The sequence below is a fragment of the Typopeltis vanoorti genome, chromosome 17, assembly GCF_054136105.1.
Source record: "Typopeltis vanoorti isolate ZY-2024b chromosome 17, IOZ_Tvanoo_1.0, whole genome shotgun sequence".
NCBI classification, from domain to species: domain Eukaryota; kingdom Metazoa; phylum Arthropoda; class Arachnida; order Uropygi; family Thelyphonidae; genus Typopeltis; species Typopeltis vanoorti.
Window position 1 is genome coordinate 70367238 of NC_143565.1, and position 17637 is coordinate 70384874.

General features: G+C 38.5%; 1 protein-coding gene across 1 annotated transcript in view; it reads right to left on the reverse strand.

Annotated features, from left to right (window-relative positions):
• Positions 1-15778, reverse strand: part of LOC150097470 (sodium-dependent phosphate transporter 1-A-like) — a 263701-nt gene extending 247923 nt beyond the window's left edge. The window contains exon 1 of the mRNA XM_090406931.1: positions 15583-15778. Within this exon, the coding sequence (XP_090263057.1) occupies positions 15583-15778 (196 nt within the window). The remainder of the gene's footprint in view (positions 1-15582) is intronic.
• Positions 15779-17637: the final 1859 nt, after the last annotated feature.

Sequence of the window (17637 nt, forward strand, 5' to 3'; positions counted from 1 at the left end):
AAGTAACAGGAAGAATGACTATGGAAGCTTAACCTTAATTAGTGATGATGGTCATGAGGTGACAGAAGCAGATAAAATAGTCGAGTTACTGAGTACTCCCTTTGCAAGGGTATATCACCCTAATTAGGTTAATGCTTTAACACAGTGTTTCCCAATGTGGGGCGTACACCCCACAGGGGGAAATTTGAAAATTTTGGGAGGCAATTAGAAAATGATGTTGCATTCGTCACCTCATCACCAATATACTCAAAAAATATCACCATTCTCGGCGATAAATTATCAATGTTGGAATCCTGACTTTCCGAGGAAAAAAAGCTGGCAACACTAGTATAGCAATCAACATAAATGCTTATTATTATTATTATTATTCAGGCCACAGTGGAGTCAAGAGACTCATTGTGGGAGGTCCTTCTTAGGAAACACAAAGTCTATCATACCACTCCTTGAATTCATTGGCCATTCTTACTCTCACCACTCTCTCAGGCAATGCATTCCACAATTCAACCACCCTCCATGCAGAGAAACCAATCCTCACACTCTTGCTCACAGCTTCCTTTCATAACTTCCAGAGAGATGACCCCTTGTCATCACTCCTTCCTGCTGTTCTTCCATGAAGCAAAAGAACTCCCCAATGTCTGCCCTATAATTGCCTCTCAACAGTTTTAAAAGTCTCGATCATATCACCTCTCCTTCTTCTATCTACCAAACTCTGTAGTCACATTCCCTCAGCAGATCATCATAACTGACATTGTACAGTCCTGAAACCAACTTTTTTTTATCTGCCTCTGTATAGACTTACCATAAAATATTTTTATCAAACCAGGACATTTTTGAGAGTTTGCTCAAAACAGAAAGTAATGCCTTCTATGCTAAGTACTTATGATTCAAAAGGCTATATAACGGAGTGGTTAACAAAAAACAACATTTCGTAGTAATAATTTTTAATTACTCTTAAATGAACATAACTTATTATTAAAAAGTTATTAATATTTATCACTAGCGTGAACTTTCTTTAAAAATTCTTTATTTTTAATCGCGTTGAAAAATTCAAAAATTCACTACAGTTTAGTTCACTATTAAGTTTGCAGTGCAATACAGCTTTTACTATTAATTCAGCCATTCTACATCTTTCTTCAGACCATATGTTATTCATTATTGAGACTATCCTTTCAACACGTGAAGATATGCCTGGCAGGCTGAAAATGTCTTCTATAAAGCTTTTTGTATTCGCAAAAGCTTTTGATAGAGTACCTCATGATAAGTTGACAGCAAAGCTAGAGCAGATTTGGTTGGATATTAGATTAGTGCATTGGATTGGAGACTGGCTATCTGATAGGTATGAACAAGTTGTGTATGGGGTGCGATATCCAGGAAAAGGAAAGTCACTAGTGGAATGCCTCAGGGGTCTGTTTTAGGGCCATTACTATTTAACTTGTATATTAATGATATTGGCAAAGATTTAGATGGAGATATTCAGTTGTTTGCAGATAATACAAAGTTGGGACGAACCATGAAGAGTAGTGAATATATTGTGGCCTTACAAGAAGACTTGAATAAATTAAGTGATTGGGCACGGAAATGGGGATGTGAGTTCAATGTTGCAAAATGTAAGGTTTTAAAATTTGGAAAAAAAAGATGGGATGCAGAATTTATGCTCAGTGAGAATATATTGTTGGAGGTAGAGGAAATAAGAGATCTGGGGGTGATAGTGGATAAGGATCTAAAATTTAGGGGACGCACCGCCAAAATTGTGAAGACAACATAAAGGCTTCTGGGAATGATGCAGAGGACACTGACATGTAGAAGTAGGGAAGATTCTTGTTCCGTTGTATAAAGCTTTGATTAGGCCACACATGGACTATTGTGCCCAGATTTGGTCACCAGGTTTTCAGAAGGATGAAGAGATGTTAGAAAGGGTCCAAAAGGTGTTTGACTAAGGTAGTTTCTGGCTTCTGGAATGTTGAGTATGAGGAAAGATTGAGAAGATGTAATTTGCAGAGTCTGGTGGAGAGGAGGAAGAGGGGAGATATGATAGAGACCTACAAGTTGGTAAAGGGTTATTATAGGATCAATGCTGGAGAAGTTCTACAGAAAATAGTGGGAGATCGGGGAAGAACCAGAGGTCATCCCTGGAAACTGTATAAAGAGGGTGTGAGTGAGGGAGTGAGAGGCAGGTTTTTTTCGTGCAGAGTTGTGAATGATTGGAATGCCTTGTCTGAGAGTGTGATGTCTGCAAGGAGTTTGAGTGTATTTAAGGCTTGGTATGATGAGATGTGTGAGGAATTATTATTATTATTATTATTATTATTATTAATAATAATAATTTGGAGAAGATTGGGCAATGAAATGTTCTTTTCTTTGAAATGATTGAATACTTTTCTTCGCAACCAGTATTTTTCAAAATGTCATAGTTTCCTGACCAAAAATTTGCCGACCAGGAATTTGAACTGTGCAGAAGAAAGTGATTTTTAATCGGTGAATAGTCCGCTTTTTTCCCCGTTTTTCTACGTTTTTGAGTGCTAAATTGTTTCTCTGAATACAAGTGTACTTCAGTGGTTGTTTTTTGGAAGTTAGTTGCTGTCGCGATATAATATATTTTGGTACCGTCGGAATCGAACGCGTAACGGTGGAAGACAAAACGAAGCTAAGTTACTGTATTTAGTTATATTTCATTTTATTTAATTATATTTAGTACTTAAATGTTCTGATGTTTGTACTTTTTTTTTCCTCTTATTTATTAATTGAATAATTATTAAAGATTACGCTACTCGGCAGTAAGGAATGATGGTGGATTCAGCAGCAGTCGCAAGTGGCATAACGCCAAGTCCTCCACCATTTAAGAACTCACTTATTAGCAATATCATAAGGGACTTTGTGGCATGCAGTACTTGCGGCATGTATGCGTCTCGGGAATTACATATGTGGCTTGTTAAAGAGAGTGGAGACCGTATGTGCGCAAAATGCAGGCAGTTGGAGGAAATAAATACATTAGATATATCGATATCCGACTTTGTTGCTCCAGGAACGGGGAATGAATGTAGGAAGACAAGTAGTATGATAGGAGAGAATGAGAAAATAATAGTTGATAGTGTGGAAGGTGTGAGTGACTGTGGAAGTTTAGGAGATGGTTTTGTTTGGGAGAGTGAATTTAGATTAAGAGTGACTGACCTGCAGAGGGAGATAGATGAGTTGAAAGAGGAGGTGGAATGTCTTGTGAATGAGAACAGAAGTATGAAAGATAAGATTAGGAGAATGGAAGAGATAAATGCAAGGCGAATCAGAGTAGGAGAGACAGAGAATTTAGGGAGTATGAGTGAGAGGTATGGGGGTGCTAGAAGAGGAGAGAATGGAAACAGTAGAAGAGAGGGACTGAGAGAGAGGTATGGGAATACTAGCAGACAAGATGATGGAAACAGTAGGAGAGACGGAATAAGAGAGAGATATGGAAGTGCTAGAAGAGGAGAGAATGGAAACGGTAGGAGAGATGGAATGAGAGAGAGGTATGGGAATGCTAGAAGACGAGCAGATGGAAACAGTAGTAGGAGAGACAGAATGAGAGAGGGATATGGAAGTGCTAGAAGTGGAGAAAATGAAAACAGTAGGAGAGAGAGGGAATGACAGAGATGTATGGGAGTGCTAGAAGAGGAGAGAATGGAAACAGTAGAAGAGAGAGGTATGGGAATGAAAGAAGAGGAGAGAATGGAAACAATAGGAGCGAGGGAATGGTAAGAGGTATAATGTATGGCGACTCAATGATCCGTGGTATTCAAGATAGGATGGGTGAGGAGTGTTTGCCAGGAGGAACAATAGAAATGGTGGCTATGGCAATTAAGAGAGGTGAAAGGGGGGATGAGATGATTGTGATGGTAGGAACGAATGACTTGAGTGGTAATGTAAGTTAGGCAGCGAGAGATATGAGATTTTTGCTTGAGACTGTACGGAAGAAGACAGAGAGAGGAAAAATAGTGTGCGTGTTGCCTAGGTATGATAATGATGAGCTGAGCAGAAGAGCGGTGATATTGAATGGCATAATAGCGAGAATGTGTGACAAGAGAGGACTGGTATATGTGGATGCTTGGAGTGCGTTTGAGAAAAGAGAGAAGTTGTATGCGAGAGACCGTTTACATTTGAATGAGGAAGGACGTAGGCATCTGGAGAGATTGCTGTTCTGAATGAGTCAGTGTGTCCCAGGGAGGATGATAGCAGGGGTGGCCTCTTGTGGGAATGGATACTTGGGGGAAGGGAGACAATGTCAGGTAACACTGAGCCCAGTGGAGTCTAGAAGGGATAATGCTGGGTATAGAAACAATGGCATTTATATGCTTTATACTAATGCCAGGAGTATCCGGAATAAGGGAGAGGAATTGGTGGTGCAGATAGCATCAGCCTGGCCAAAAATTATTGCGATCACTGAGACGTGGTAGACAGAAGGGGATATAACAACAGGAATAGAAGTCGCTGGGTATAGCATTTTTCGTCAGGATAGGAGGGGAAAGCGTCGTGGTGGGGTGCTGCTTATGATAAGTGATGACCTATGTCCCCTAAGAGTGGAGAATTTGGAAGGAAGTGAGACACATGATTTTGAGAGTGTATGGTGTGAGGTAGAGGTAGGTAAGACAGGATATTTAGTGGGCTGTTGCTACAGACCCAGGAGCACAGAGGAGGGGGACCATCAGATGTTTAGAAAGCTAAGTTTGGCAAGTGCAAGAAGAATGATTGTTATGGGAGATTTTAACTTCAGTAGTATAAATTGGAGAGAGGAAGTTGCATGTAGCAATAGGGGAATGGAATTTCTAGAATTCTTGAGGGACAAATGTCTTAGGCAACATGTAACAGAGGGAACAAGAGGTTCAAAAGTTTTGGATTTGGTTATAGCATCAGAAGAGTTGATAATAACTGAGTTCACATCTCTCCCACCAGTTGGAGAGAGTGACCATATGGTGTTGACTTGGAAAATGAATAGACATGCAGGAGTATCAAAGAGATGGGAACTTATGTGGAATTATAAGGCAGGTGATTATAATAGTCTTAGAAGTCAACTTCGGGAAGTTTCATGGAGGGAGGAATTGGAAGGCCGGGATATCACCAGTGCGTGGGAAATTGTGAAAGAATATTAGTTAGCAGCAATGGTAAGTTGTATACCACGAGTGAAGAAGAGGACGCAATTTGGAGTAAAGTGGATGACAAACAATATTAAACAGGAATTGCATGCGAAAAAGAGGCTATGGAAGAGATATAAGGAGACAGGTGAAGAGATGCATGAGGAATATAAGACACAGGCCAGAAGAGTGACTAGTGTGGTAAGGAAAGTGAAACTGGAATATGAGAGGAGATTGGCCCTAAGATCCAAAGAAAATCCTAGGGAATTTTTTAGCTATGTGGCCAGTAGGAGGAGAAATGACTGTGGAAGAATGATATTGTGGGATAAAAATGGGAATAGAGTGACTGATGCAGAAGACATAGTGGAATTGTTCAATGAACACTTTATTGGAGTATTTCATCCTAGAGGAGTCAGTTTTAATGCTAGAGGGATAGGACTGGTTCGAGGTCTGGAGGTACAGGAGGAGAGTGTGTTTCAGATACTGAGTACTCTGGATGTCAGTAAAGCTGTGGGACTGGATGGTATTTCACCATGAGTTTTGAGAGAATGTGCTAGGGAATTGACAGTACCTTTAACGTGGCTTTTCAATGAAAGTCTGGCTTTGGCAAAGGTGCCCAGGGAATGGAAGGAAGGTAAGATAGTGCCATTGCATAAGGGTGGTAACAGACTGGAAGTGTCTAATTATAGGCCAGTCTGTGTGTCATCAGTAGTTGTTAAGATCTTGGAGAAAGTAGTGAGGGACCGTATACAGCATTGGGCAGATGAGGGTAATATTATCTGTGAGAATCAACATGGATTTGTGAAAGGACGCTCTTGTTTTAGCAATATGCTAGCCTTTTATAATAAAGTTACAAGAACATTAGATGAGCGAAAGTCATATACTGCCATTTTCTTAGACTTGGCGAAGGCATTTGATAGGGTGCCACATGATAAGCTGATATTTAAGTTGCATGAAATGAGTGTGGATGTCAGATTGGTCAACTGGATTCAAGATTGGCTGTCTGATAGGTATCAGAGAGTTGTGTATGGTGGAGCAGTTTCCAGGAGGCAGAGGGTTACAAGTGGGGTCCCACAGGGCTCAGTACTAGGACCTATATTGTTTAACCTTTATATCAATGACATAGCCAGTGGATTGCAGGGGGATATTCAGTTGTTTGAGGATGATGCGAAGCTGGGAAGGATTATTAGTAATAGTGCAGATGTGGTAGCCCTGCAAGAGGATTTAAATAAGCTAGATAGATGGGCAAATGAATGGGGGTCTCAGTTTAATGCAGCAAAATGTAAGGTCTTGAGGTTTGGGAAACATCGATGGGATACTGCATACTCTATGGGAGGAGTTATACTGGAGGAAGTAGGGGAGACAAGAGATCTGGAGTTGATGATTGATAGAAACCTGAAGTTTAGGGGACATATTGCAAAGGTGGTGAAGGTAACACAGAGGATTGCTGCTATTATGAGAAGGACACTGACCTGCAGAGATAAGAGGGTTATCATTCTGTTGTATAAGTCTCTGATCAGACCACACTTGGACTATTGTTCTCAGATTTGGTCCCCAGGATTTGAAGGGGATAAATTAACTGTGGAAAGGATACAAAGACGGATGACAAAGATGGTTTCAGGACTGTACAAGGATAGTTATGAGGATTGGCTGAGAGAATGTGGACTGCAGAGTTTGGTGGATAAAAGAAGGAGAGGTGATATGATTGAGACTTTTAAACTGTTAAGAGGTGGTTACAGGGTTGACACTGGGGAGTTCTTTCGCTTGGTTGATCAGCGGGAAGGAGTGATGACAAGAGGCCATCCCTGGAAGTTACGAAAGGAAACTGTGGGCAAGAGGGTAAGGAGTGGTTTCTTTGTGTGGATGGTGGTTGAGCCGTGGAATGCATTGCCTGATGGAGTGGTGGGAGCAAGAACGGTCATGAGTTTAAAGAGTGGTATGATAGACTTTGTGTTTCTCAGGGGGGGACCTCCCCTCGATGAGTCTTGACAGACTTTTTGTGTTAGGAAGGATCTCCCTCGATGAGTCTTTTGACTCCTTGGAGGCCTGAATAATAATAATAATAATAATAAAAAAAGCTTTTGCAATCACCACTTCATCAAACAGTTCATCCATGTTTATTGCATTATTTGCAAGAGTTTCATTAATTTTTTCACCTGAAGCTTCAATTTTCGACCAAGTTAATTCACTGTTGTTTATCCAAGTAAAAGATTCTGCTCAACCAAAACTGTTTTCCCAAAGCTCAATGTAAGAAAGACATCGGTCATAAAATTTTGTAAACTCTTGTAGTATTGTATTTATATTAATACTTTCATTATTTACCAGTATTCTAAAAAGCTTTTTTGCTTCTTGAGGTATAAATTTATTATCACACCTTTCCTCAAGATTTGTTTTCAATTTTCTAAGTTCAATGACAGTATTTGTTGCACTCGCTTTTGTACTTTCCATAATCAAGATAGATTTGTTAAACAATTTGAGTTGTCCATGCAGAAACCACAAATACATTTCACCACAATCGTTATCAAAGAATTGTTTTATCATCACTGGACAGTGTTCTTGTGAAATAAAATATGATTTCAGTCCCTCATAGATTTCAAGTATTCTGTCAATAGCTGGAAGTAGCGAAAGAAAACTGGTGTTGCCATGTTGAAGAATCTTTTTATACTGTACATCTACAAATTCACAGAACGCTTTTAGTTGAATGACTCGAACCGTATAAATGTGGAAATATTTATAAATTTTGACTACTAAAGCTTCTATTTCAATAGGTAAAACATCAACTGCTGCAGTTTGAAGACAGTTATGAACGATGCGACCACCGCAACCAATGCACACAATATTTCTTCCTAGTTCCATCTTCAATCGACTGTAAATATTGTTTTTTCCTCTCCGTTTTACACCCCCAAAATTAGTATTACATTTATCTCCACAAAATCCAATATTTTTTTGTTATATTATGAGTTTTCATAACTGACATTAAATGGTTTGTCAGTATTTCTGCAATTTCACCGGGAACTGATTGAAAGTCTAAAAGTTTAACTTTTACTCCACAATCTGCTGCAAAATACCGCACAACACATGACACAGTTTTAATTTCTTTCTGTTGTAAGAATCAATTGATATCGTCACAAAATTTGTTTTGTTTATATCTTCACAAAGTTGCTGAAAAAAACAGTGGCTCAATCACATTAACAATGACAGCTACACATTTTGTTCTACCCAGTCTAAACTTTGTTTCAAAAAGCTTTGATATCAATTTAGATGAACAATCGGCAGACTTAAAGCTGAGATTGTGAATAGCAATGAAATGCAAAAGTTGCTTCTTTAGCAGCTATTAAAAATTCTTTGTCACTTGGATCAGCACCTTTAAAATATGACAATATCTTTGAGGAAGTTCCTGCCGCTGCTAGACTAGCCTTATGTTTCGTACAAGGCAAGTGATTTTTTATGTCTGAATGCCCACCATGAGCCACAGAAAATTCTGAAGAGCATTGTTCACATTTCACTTTGTCAATATGACCACAAACATTTTTCAAAAATGGATAATCCTTTTTTAATTCATCCATAAACACAGTTTCTTTTTGGCATTTTGGGGTTAAATTAATTTAATAAAGTAAAAAAAATCACAAACAACACGCTGAAAAGAAACACTGACTCGCAATTTAAACTCAACTAAGATTGCGCATGCTCAATCAATTCGTGTATGTTCTGCACTTTTAAATTTTTACCAAATAATCGGGACAAAATGACAAACTGGCCAGGACCATACCTTCAAACCGGGACAGTATTGGTCAAACCGGGATGTATGGTAAGCCTACCACTGTATCCTTTCCACAGTTAATTTATCCCTTCAAATCCTGGGGACCAAATTTGAGAACAATAGTCTAAGTGTGGTCTGATCAGAGTCTTATACAACAGAATGATAACTCTTTTATCTCTGCAGGTCAACATCATCCTTCTCTGTATTCAGCAATCCTCTGGGTTACCTTCACTACCTTTGCAATATGCTTCCTGAATTTCAGTTTTCTATCAATCATCACTGCCAGATCTCTTGTCTCCCCTACTTCCTCCAGTACAGCTCATCCAATCCAGTATGCAGCCTCACATCGATGGATTCCAAACTTCAAGATTTTACATTTTGTTGCATCAAAACCGATATCCCATTCATTTGCCCATCTGTCTAGTTTATTCAAATCCTCTTGTTGGGATTTGAATAAACTAGACAGATGGGATTCAATTCAGTACCGGGACCTGTATTGTTCAACAATACAGGTCCCACTACTGAGCCCCGTGGAACCCTACTTGTAACCTTCTGCTTCCTTGATATTGTCCCACCATACACAACTCTCTGATACCTATCAGACAGCCAATCCAGTTGACCAACCTGACATCCAAACCCATGTGCTGCAACTTAAATATCAGCTTATCATGTGGTACCCTGTCAAATGCCTTTGAAAAATCCAAAAAAATGACAGTATATGCCTTTCCCTCATGAACTGCTCTTGTCACTTTATTATAAAAGGCAATCATATTACTAAAGCATGAGTGCCCCTTAACAAATCCATGTTGATTCTCACAGATTAACATCACCCTCATCTGTCCAATGCTGTATATAGTCCCTCACTAATTTCTCCAAGACCTTAACAACAACTGACGACACACAAACTGGCCTACAATTAGACACATCCAGTCTGCTACTGCCTTGTGCAATAGTACTATCTTATCTTCCTTCCATTCCTTGGGTACCTCTTCTGCAGCCAGACTTTTATTGAGGAGCCAGGTCAATAGAGCTGTCAGTTCTTTAGCACATTCTCTCAAAACCCATGGTGAAATACCATCCAGTCCCACAGCTTTACTGACATCCAGAGTACTCAGTATTTGGTACACACTCTCCTCTTGCAGCTCTAAACCCCTGAACCTGCCCTATCCTTCTAGTATTCAAACCTTCTTCTGCAGGATGAAATACTCCAATAAAGTGCTCATTGAACAATTCCAGTATGTTCTATGCATCAGTCACTCTATTCCCATTTTTATCCCTCAGTGTCATTCTTCCATAATCATTTGTCCTCCTACTGGCCACATAGCTAAAACATTTCCTAGAATTTTCTTTGGATCTTAATGCCAATCTCTTCTTATATTCTAGTTTTGCCTATCTCACCATACCAGTCACTCTCCTGTCCTGCATCTTATATTCTTTGTGCATCTACCCTCCACCCCCCCCCTCCTTATATCTCTTCCATAATCTCTTTTTCAACTGCAGTTCCTGTTTGGTATTGTTTGTCATCCACTTTACACTAAATTCCACAAGTGAAGAAGCGGAATATAGCTTACTATTGCTGCTAACGAATAATACTTGGTAGCATGAGTGTTAAGGTTAGATCATAGCATCTGTCACTTCTGAAAAGTAAACAGTACTAATTTAACTTGAAGAAATGCAAAATTATGAGTCTATTAGAACTTTATTTAAACTAAAACTAACACTGGCATGACTTTGTGACGAGACAGAAATGAAATATCAAAATTCAACTAGTTTTGCAAGAAAATTACTGTTGCCCTTCCCATGGTCATATTTAGTCGAATGTGGCTTTAGTGTTGTAAATGACTTGTTACTGAAAAAAAGAAATCATCTGGATATCACAAACCATGCAGATTTGAGATTGAAATTTACTAAATTAGTACCTCAAATAAAAACTCTTTTCAGCAGACATCACGCTCAAGGATCACATTAACTGGGATTTTATATTCCAGAGTTTGATTTATGTTTTATAATATACAAAGTGTAATATAAAATTTATATTCATTGAAGAAAGTCAAATTAAAAACAGTTTTACTTATATTTCTTTTTTATTTGAAGTACCTATTTATATTATATATACTTTTTCAGAATTTGGTTGACTATTATGCTACGGAAGCATCAAAATCTGAGGTGGGGCATAATCCAAAAAAGATTGGGAAACACTGCTTTAACAGATGTGATAGACACTTATGAGGGAATAGAGGTGGAAGAATTGGAAGTTGTTAGGATATTGCAGAATCTCAACATAAATACAGCTTTGGGATTAGATAGGATATAAGCTCGGGTTTTTGCGAGAATGTAAGGGTTCTAAAATGAAGAGGCAGAAAGAGAAATGGCCCCAGTCCAGCATGGAGAGAGCACATCGAGTGAATGGTATCAGTGGAACTAGCTGTAGATCCAGAAATGAGTTGTTGTGTTTGTATACCGATGCTAGAAGCATAAGAAACAAGGCAGATGAAATGGTTGCACTAATTGTGTCTGTGTACCCAGAGATTGTTGGAATAAGTGAGACATGGTTAGATGAGGATGACATCCTGATAGGAATAGAGATGGAAAGGTATGATGTGTTTCGTGAGGATAGAAGGGATAAAAAGGGAGGGGGGAGTGCTATTGATGATAGAGAAAGAGTTATGTCCATACAAGGTAGAGATGCAAGAGGGAAATAGGGCCAGTGGTTTTGAGGCAGTATGGTGTGAGATAGAGGTGAATAGAATCAAATACTTGGTGGGATGTTGTTATAGACCTGGTAATGTGGATGGTGGTGATAGTGAAATGTATAGTCAAATAAGCCAAGCAAATAAGAAAAGGGTGATCATTATGGGTGATTTTAATTATGGCAATATAGACTGGAATGAAGAGATAGCGACTGGAAGTAAAGAAAATGAGTTTCTTGAGTTTTTGAGGGATAACTACCTCAGACAGTATGTAACAGAGGGCACACGAGGATTAAGGGTCTTGGATTTGGTCATCTCATCGGAGGATGTAATTATAAATGAGGTGTCAAATCATCCACCAATTGGTGAAAGTGACCATGAGGTGATTACCTGGGTGGTTGCCAGCAGTGCAAGGACCCCTGTGAAAAAAGGATATATGTGGAACTATATACCCTTTTTTCACAATGCAGCTTGGGGGATTTTCAAAAACTATTTAGTAGATGCAATGTCTAAATGTATACCACGGGTGAGAAGGTTAAATAAGGTAGGTGTGAGATGGATGAATAAAGAGATTAAGCATGCAATACAGAAAAAAAAGGCATTGTGGAGACAGCATAAGAGAAGTGGAAGTAACCAATTTCATGAGGTCTACAAAGACCAGGCAAGGAGGGTGACTTGGTTGGTGAGAGTAGCTAAAGAGAGGTATGAACAGCAGTTAGCTAATGAAGCCAAAAAGAAACCTAGGGAGTTCTTTTGATATGTAGCCAGCAAAAGAAAGAATGATTATGGAAGGATGACATTGCTTGGAGGAAATGTTATAAAGACAGCTGTTGCAGAATGTGTTGTGGAGATACTTAATGAGCAATTCATAAAGATCTTTCAATCTTGTGAATATGACTTCATGGAGAGATTAAGAGCAGTTGATGATGGGGAGGAGAGACTGACTGTAAGTGAGCAAGAGGTGTTTGGGGAGTTGAGTAAACTAGATGTAAATAAGGCTGTGGGACTTGATAATATATCACCACGTATTCTGAAGGAGTGTGCCAGAGAGTTGACACCTGCCTTGACATATTTTTTTAATACGAGTCTTGCACTTGGTCAAGTTCCTAAAGAGTGGAAGGAGGGCAAGATTGTGCCACTTCATAAAGGAGGTGATCGAACTCAAGCATCAAACTATAGGCCTATCTGTGTGTCAGGTGTTGTGGTTAAGTTGTTGGAGAAGTTTGTGAGAACTAGGATCCAGAGTTGGGTTGACAACAATGGTATAATCTTTGATGGACAGCATGGATTTGCTAAAGGGAGGTCATGTTTTAGTAATCTACTTACTTATTACAATAAAGTGACTGCTTCCTTGGACAGAGGAGAAGGATACACAGTAATATACTTGGATTTCGCAAAAGCTTTTGATAGAGTACCTCATGATAAGTTGACAGTCAAACTAGAGCAGATGGGGTTGGATATTAGATTAGTGCATTGGATTGGAGACTGGCTATCTGATAGGTATCAACAAGTTGTGTATGGGGGTGCAATATCCAGGAAAAGGAAAGTCACTAGTGGAGTGCCTCAGGGGTCTGTTTTAGGGCCATTACTATTTAACTTATATATTAATGATATTGGTGAAGATTTGGATGGAGATATTCAGTTGTTTGCAGATGATGCAAAGTTGGGACGAACCATAAAGAGTAGTGAAGATGTTGTGGCCTTGCAAGAAGACTTGAATAAATTGAGTGATTGGGCAAGCAAATGGGGATGTGAGTTCAATGTTGCAAAATGTAAGGTTTTAAAATTTGGAAAACAAAGATGGGATGCAGAATTTATGCTTGGTGAGAATATATTGTTGGAAGTAGAGGAAATAAGAGATCTGGGGGTGATAGTGGATAAGGATCTAAAATTTAGGGGACACATCACCAAAATTGTGAAGACAACACAAAGACTTCTGGGAATGATGCGGAGGACACTGACATGTAGAAGTAGGGAGATACTTGTTCCAATGTATAAGGCTTTGATTAGGCCACACTTGGACTATTGTGCCCAGATTTGGTCACCGGGTTTTCAGAAGGATGAAGAGATGTTGGAAAGGGTCCAAAGGCGACTGACTAAGGTAGTTTCTGACCTCTGGAATGTTGAGTATGAGGAAAGATTGAAAAGATGTAATTTGCAGAGTCTCGTGGAGAGAAGGAAGAGGGGAGATATGATAGAGACCTACAAGTTGGTAAGGGATCAATGGTGGAGAAGTTCTACAGAGAATAGTGGGAGATCAGGGGAGAACCAGAGGTCATCCCTGGAAACTGTATAAGGAGGGTGTGAGTAAGGGAGTGAGAGGCAGGTTTTTTTCGTGCAGAGTTGTGAGTGATTGGAATGCCTTTCCTGAGAGCGTGGTGTCTGCAAGTAGTTTGAATGTGTTTAAGACACGGTATGATGAGATGTGTGTGTAAGATAAAAGGACCTCCTAGATGAGTCTTTGACTCCATGAGGTCTTGTTTAATAATAATAATAATAATAATAATAATAATATGTGCAAGGAAATTGGCAATGCCTCTGACTAGGCTTTTTAATTTAAGTCTCAGCTCTGGTAGAGTTCCAAGGGAGTGAAAAGAAAGCAAAATAATTTCCTTGTATAAGGGAGGTTCTAAGACTGCAGAAGCAAACTAGAGACTAATCGGTATCTCAGTAGGTGAAGGTGAAAAAACTGGAAAAATTGTTCAAAAAAGAGAATTCAAGAATGGGTGGATAAAAACATGATACTGTATGAGGGGTAACATGGCTTTATGAAGGGTCAGTCATGCCTTAGTAATTTACCGTCGTTTTTGTAAAAGAGTAAGCAGAGTGGAAATGGCTACATGATGATTCTGTTGGGTTTTGCAAACACATTTGACAGAATACCACATGGAACTCGGTTATGCAAATTAGAACAAATGGGGATGGATAAGAGGATGGCTTCTGGACAGATATCAAAAAGTGTATATGGAGGGGCAGAGGTGAAAACAGGTGACTAGTGGTGTGCTGCAAGGTTCAGTGTTGGGACCATTGCTAAAGTAGCCCATAAGATTACTTGGCTATTGAAGAATACTTTAACAAGTAGAGATAAGGAAGTTATTCCTCTTTATAAGGCCTTGATACATCCACATCTGGATTACTGTTCTCATGTCTGGTATGGTCTCCTGGGGATGAGGAAGTGGTGGAGAATATTCAGAAGCAAGTGACAAAGATGGTGAGTATAGAATGCTCCCTTATGAAGACAGATTGATGGTGTGTGCATTGCAGAAGTTGGTTGAAGGGGGGGGGGGGGATATGATAGAGACATTGAAGCTGCGTAAAGGTTTTTATAGGATTGATACATGGGAAATGTTTCAGCACTTGGCTGGAGGGACAAAAACAAGGTGACATCCCTGAAAGTTGAATAAAGGTGTGGTTAGTAGGGATGTAAGGACTAGATTTTTTTGCTTGGAGAGTTGTGAATGAGTAGAATGGATTGCCAGAGTCAGTTATGAGTGCTTTATCTGTTAACAGGGGGTTCAAGGAGAAGTATGATAGAGTGTTCAGATAGTTTGGATCTCTTGCAATAAGTCTTCAAACTTCATGGAGGTGCCCATACAAAAATAATAATTTTTACAAAACAGAAAGTCTGGTCACCCTATTGTTTTCATTGTTTATGTAGAAAAGAAAAAAAGGGAAAAAAAAAATAAAAGGATAAGGAAATGCAAAGGGAACATTATAAATGAAGAACTATCCTATTCAAGGGCTGAGAATTTTAGTAAGATGATTATGAGTTTTGACTATTGACACAGTCGTGTTCACCAATATATAGATCAAACATTGGTGATTTGTAGCTGATTTTACTCCAGATGCTTCAGTTTTCTTCTCAAAACCATATAATCTGGAATAGATATATAGTATTAACTGAGAGTTAGTGCTATAACCACCCTTGTGGATATAGTTCTTCTGGTGGAAAGCTGAAATAATAACAATAATAGTAATACATATTCTCATTAATAATACATATTCATATTCTCATTGTAACAACAATACCTACCTAGTAAAATTGAACCAAGAATTTCAAAAATTGTGGCAAGAATGCATGCTTGACGCAGAGTTAAAACCCTTGAACCTACAGAAGTTCCAAATGAGTTGGCCACATCATTTGCTCCTACACCAAATGCCAAACAGAAAGCAACAAGAAATCCCACTATTAAAATCCATAAAACCTCAGGAGATTGGGGTTCTAGCATATCTGTACTGTATAAAAATAAATACGTTAGTATGTTATATTTCTGATAGGAAAAATTTTATTATAAGAAATAATAATTATTGTTATAAGCAATGGATTCATTTATTCTGTTGAATATGAGCTTAATTTAGGCACACTTTAAAATTTTAGCATACTTTATAATAAATTCAACAATACAAAAGAAAACTTCTTATCATAGAAAACTTACTATGATAAGAAGTTTTGGCCTGAACATATATGTCTTCAGCACAAAAATGAAATTCAGTCCAGACTAGGGGCTGAATTTCATTCTAGGAAACTCCAAATGTGGAGACATAGATCGCAAAGAGGAAAGGATGCGTGGCAGGATGGAAAAGGAATTTATACAGTTACAGTAATCTTCCATTTATCTGACCTTAAATTATAGCTCTTCAGTTAACTGATCCTTCCACGTCAACTGATGAGAGAGCGCCATATAATTGTACTTCAATTATCCGACTTTCAATTCAATTCAGAAAAAATCAGAACTCACCATTCTGATAATTGAAGAGTAGATTACTGTATTAAACAGTAGATTACTGCAGTGTGTGTGAAAGAGGAGACCTGGCGTTTGACAGCACTGGATGTGGTAACACATCAGTCATATCCATAAACAAAGTAGCCATCTGCCTCCAATTGAGAAGGGTGATCATGTAATCTTGTCTTGAGAGATGGCAAAACATGGAATTTTCACTTTTTTCACTTAAGAAGGGGTATATGTGGAACTAGAGAACTGATGATTATGGCAAATTTAGGAGACAGTTTAGAGCAGCACTATGGAATAAGAAACTACAAAGGATGGATGTCAGCAGTGTATAGGAAATGGATAGAAGTTTTTGAGAGAGAGAGAAACAGATCAGCCTGCATCACTCAGAGTCAAAAGGACAAATTATGTTTTACTTAAATGTTACATGAATGAGAAGCATCATTAAGCACGAACTGAAGAAAAAAAAAACATTGCAGAGGGAATATAAAGAGAAGGTGATCAGAACACTTATGATCAATATAAAGAGCAAGAAGGGTGATGAGCATACTGAGAAAGGCAATAATATCAGGTGTTGAGAAATGAAATTATCTGAGTAAACCAAAGAAAATTGCAAATAATTTGTTTGCTATCTAACAAGCAAGAGGAAGAATGATTATGGAAGGATAACATTAATGAATGTTGATGGTAGAATGGTGGCAAAAACATAAATAAATAGTTGAATTATTGAGCGTTTACTTTGCAAGGATGCATTACATTTAGAAATACTAGAGTTGCCAATGTGACAATGTCCATCCAATGTGAGAATAAAAACAGACAAGCAAGGTGCTTAACATATTACGAGGGTGGTCTGAAAAGTTCTCAGCCTCGACCATAGATGGCAACACTATCGGCAAGATTTTTTTTCTAAGTTGGTACATCTGCAATAAGCTCCATGTGAAATTCTATCAAGTAGTTTGTTTTATACAGCTGTCTGAAGCAAAAGTGTTGTCTGTATCCCTTGAAATGGATAAAATTGAGTATCGTGCAGTTATAAAATTCTTTGTAAAAGAAAGTTTAAAGCTAAAGGAAATTCATTAGAAGTTCATAAAAGTTTATGGGCACTCTTCTCCTTCGTTTTCGACAATTAAGAAATGGGCTGTCTAGTTTAAACGTGGCCGTACCAGCCTTGAAGATGATTCAAGTGGACGTCCAAAAAGTGTAACAACACCAGAAATCATTGATCAAGTGCACGATATGGTATTGGATGAGGTGAGTCAAAGTGTGTGAAATTGCTAAGAATACAGGCATTTCAAAATAACATATAGGATATATTTTGCATGAAGAACTGCAAATGAAAAAGCTTTGTGCAAGATGGG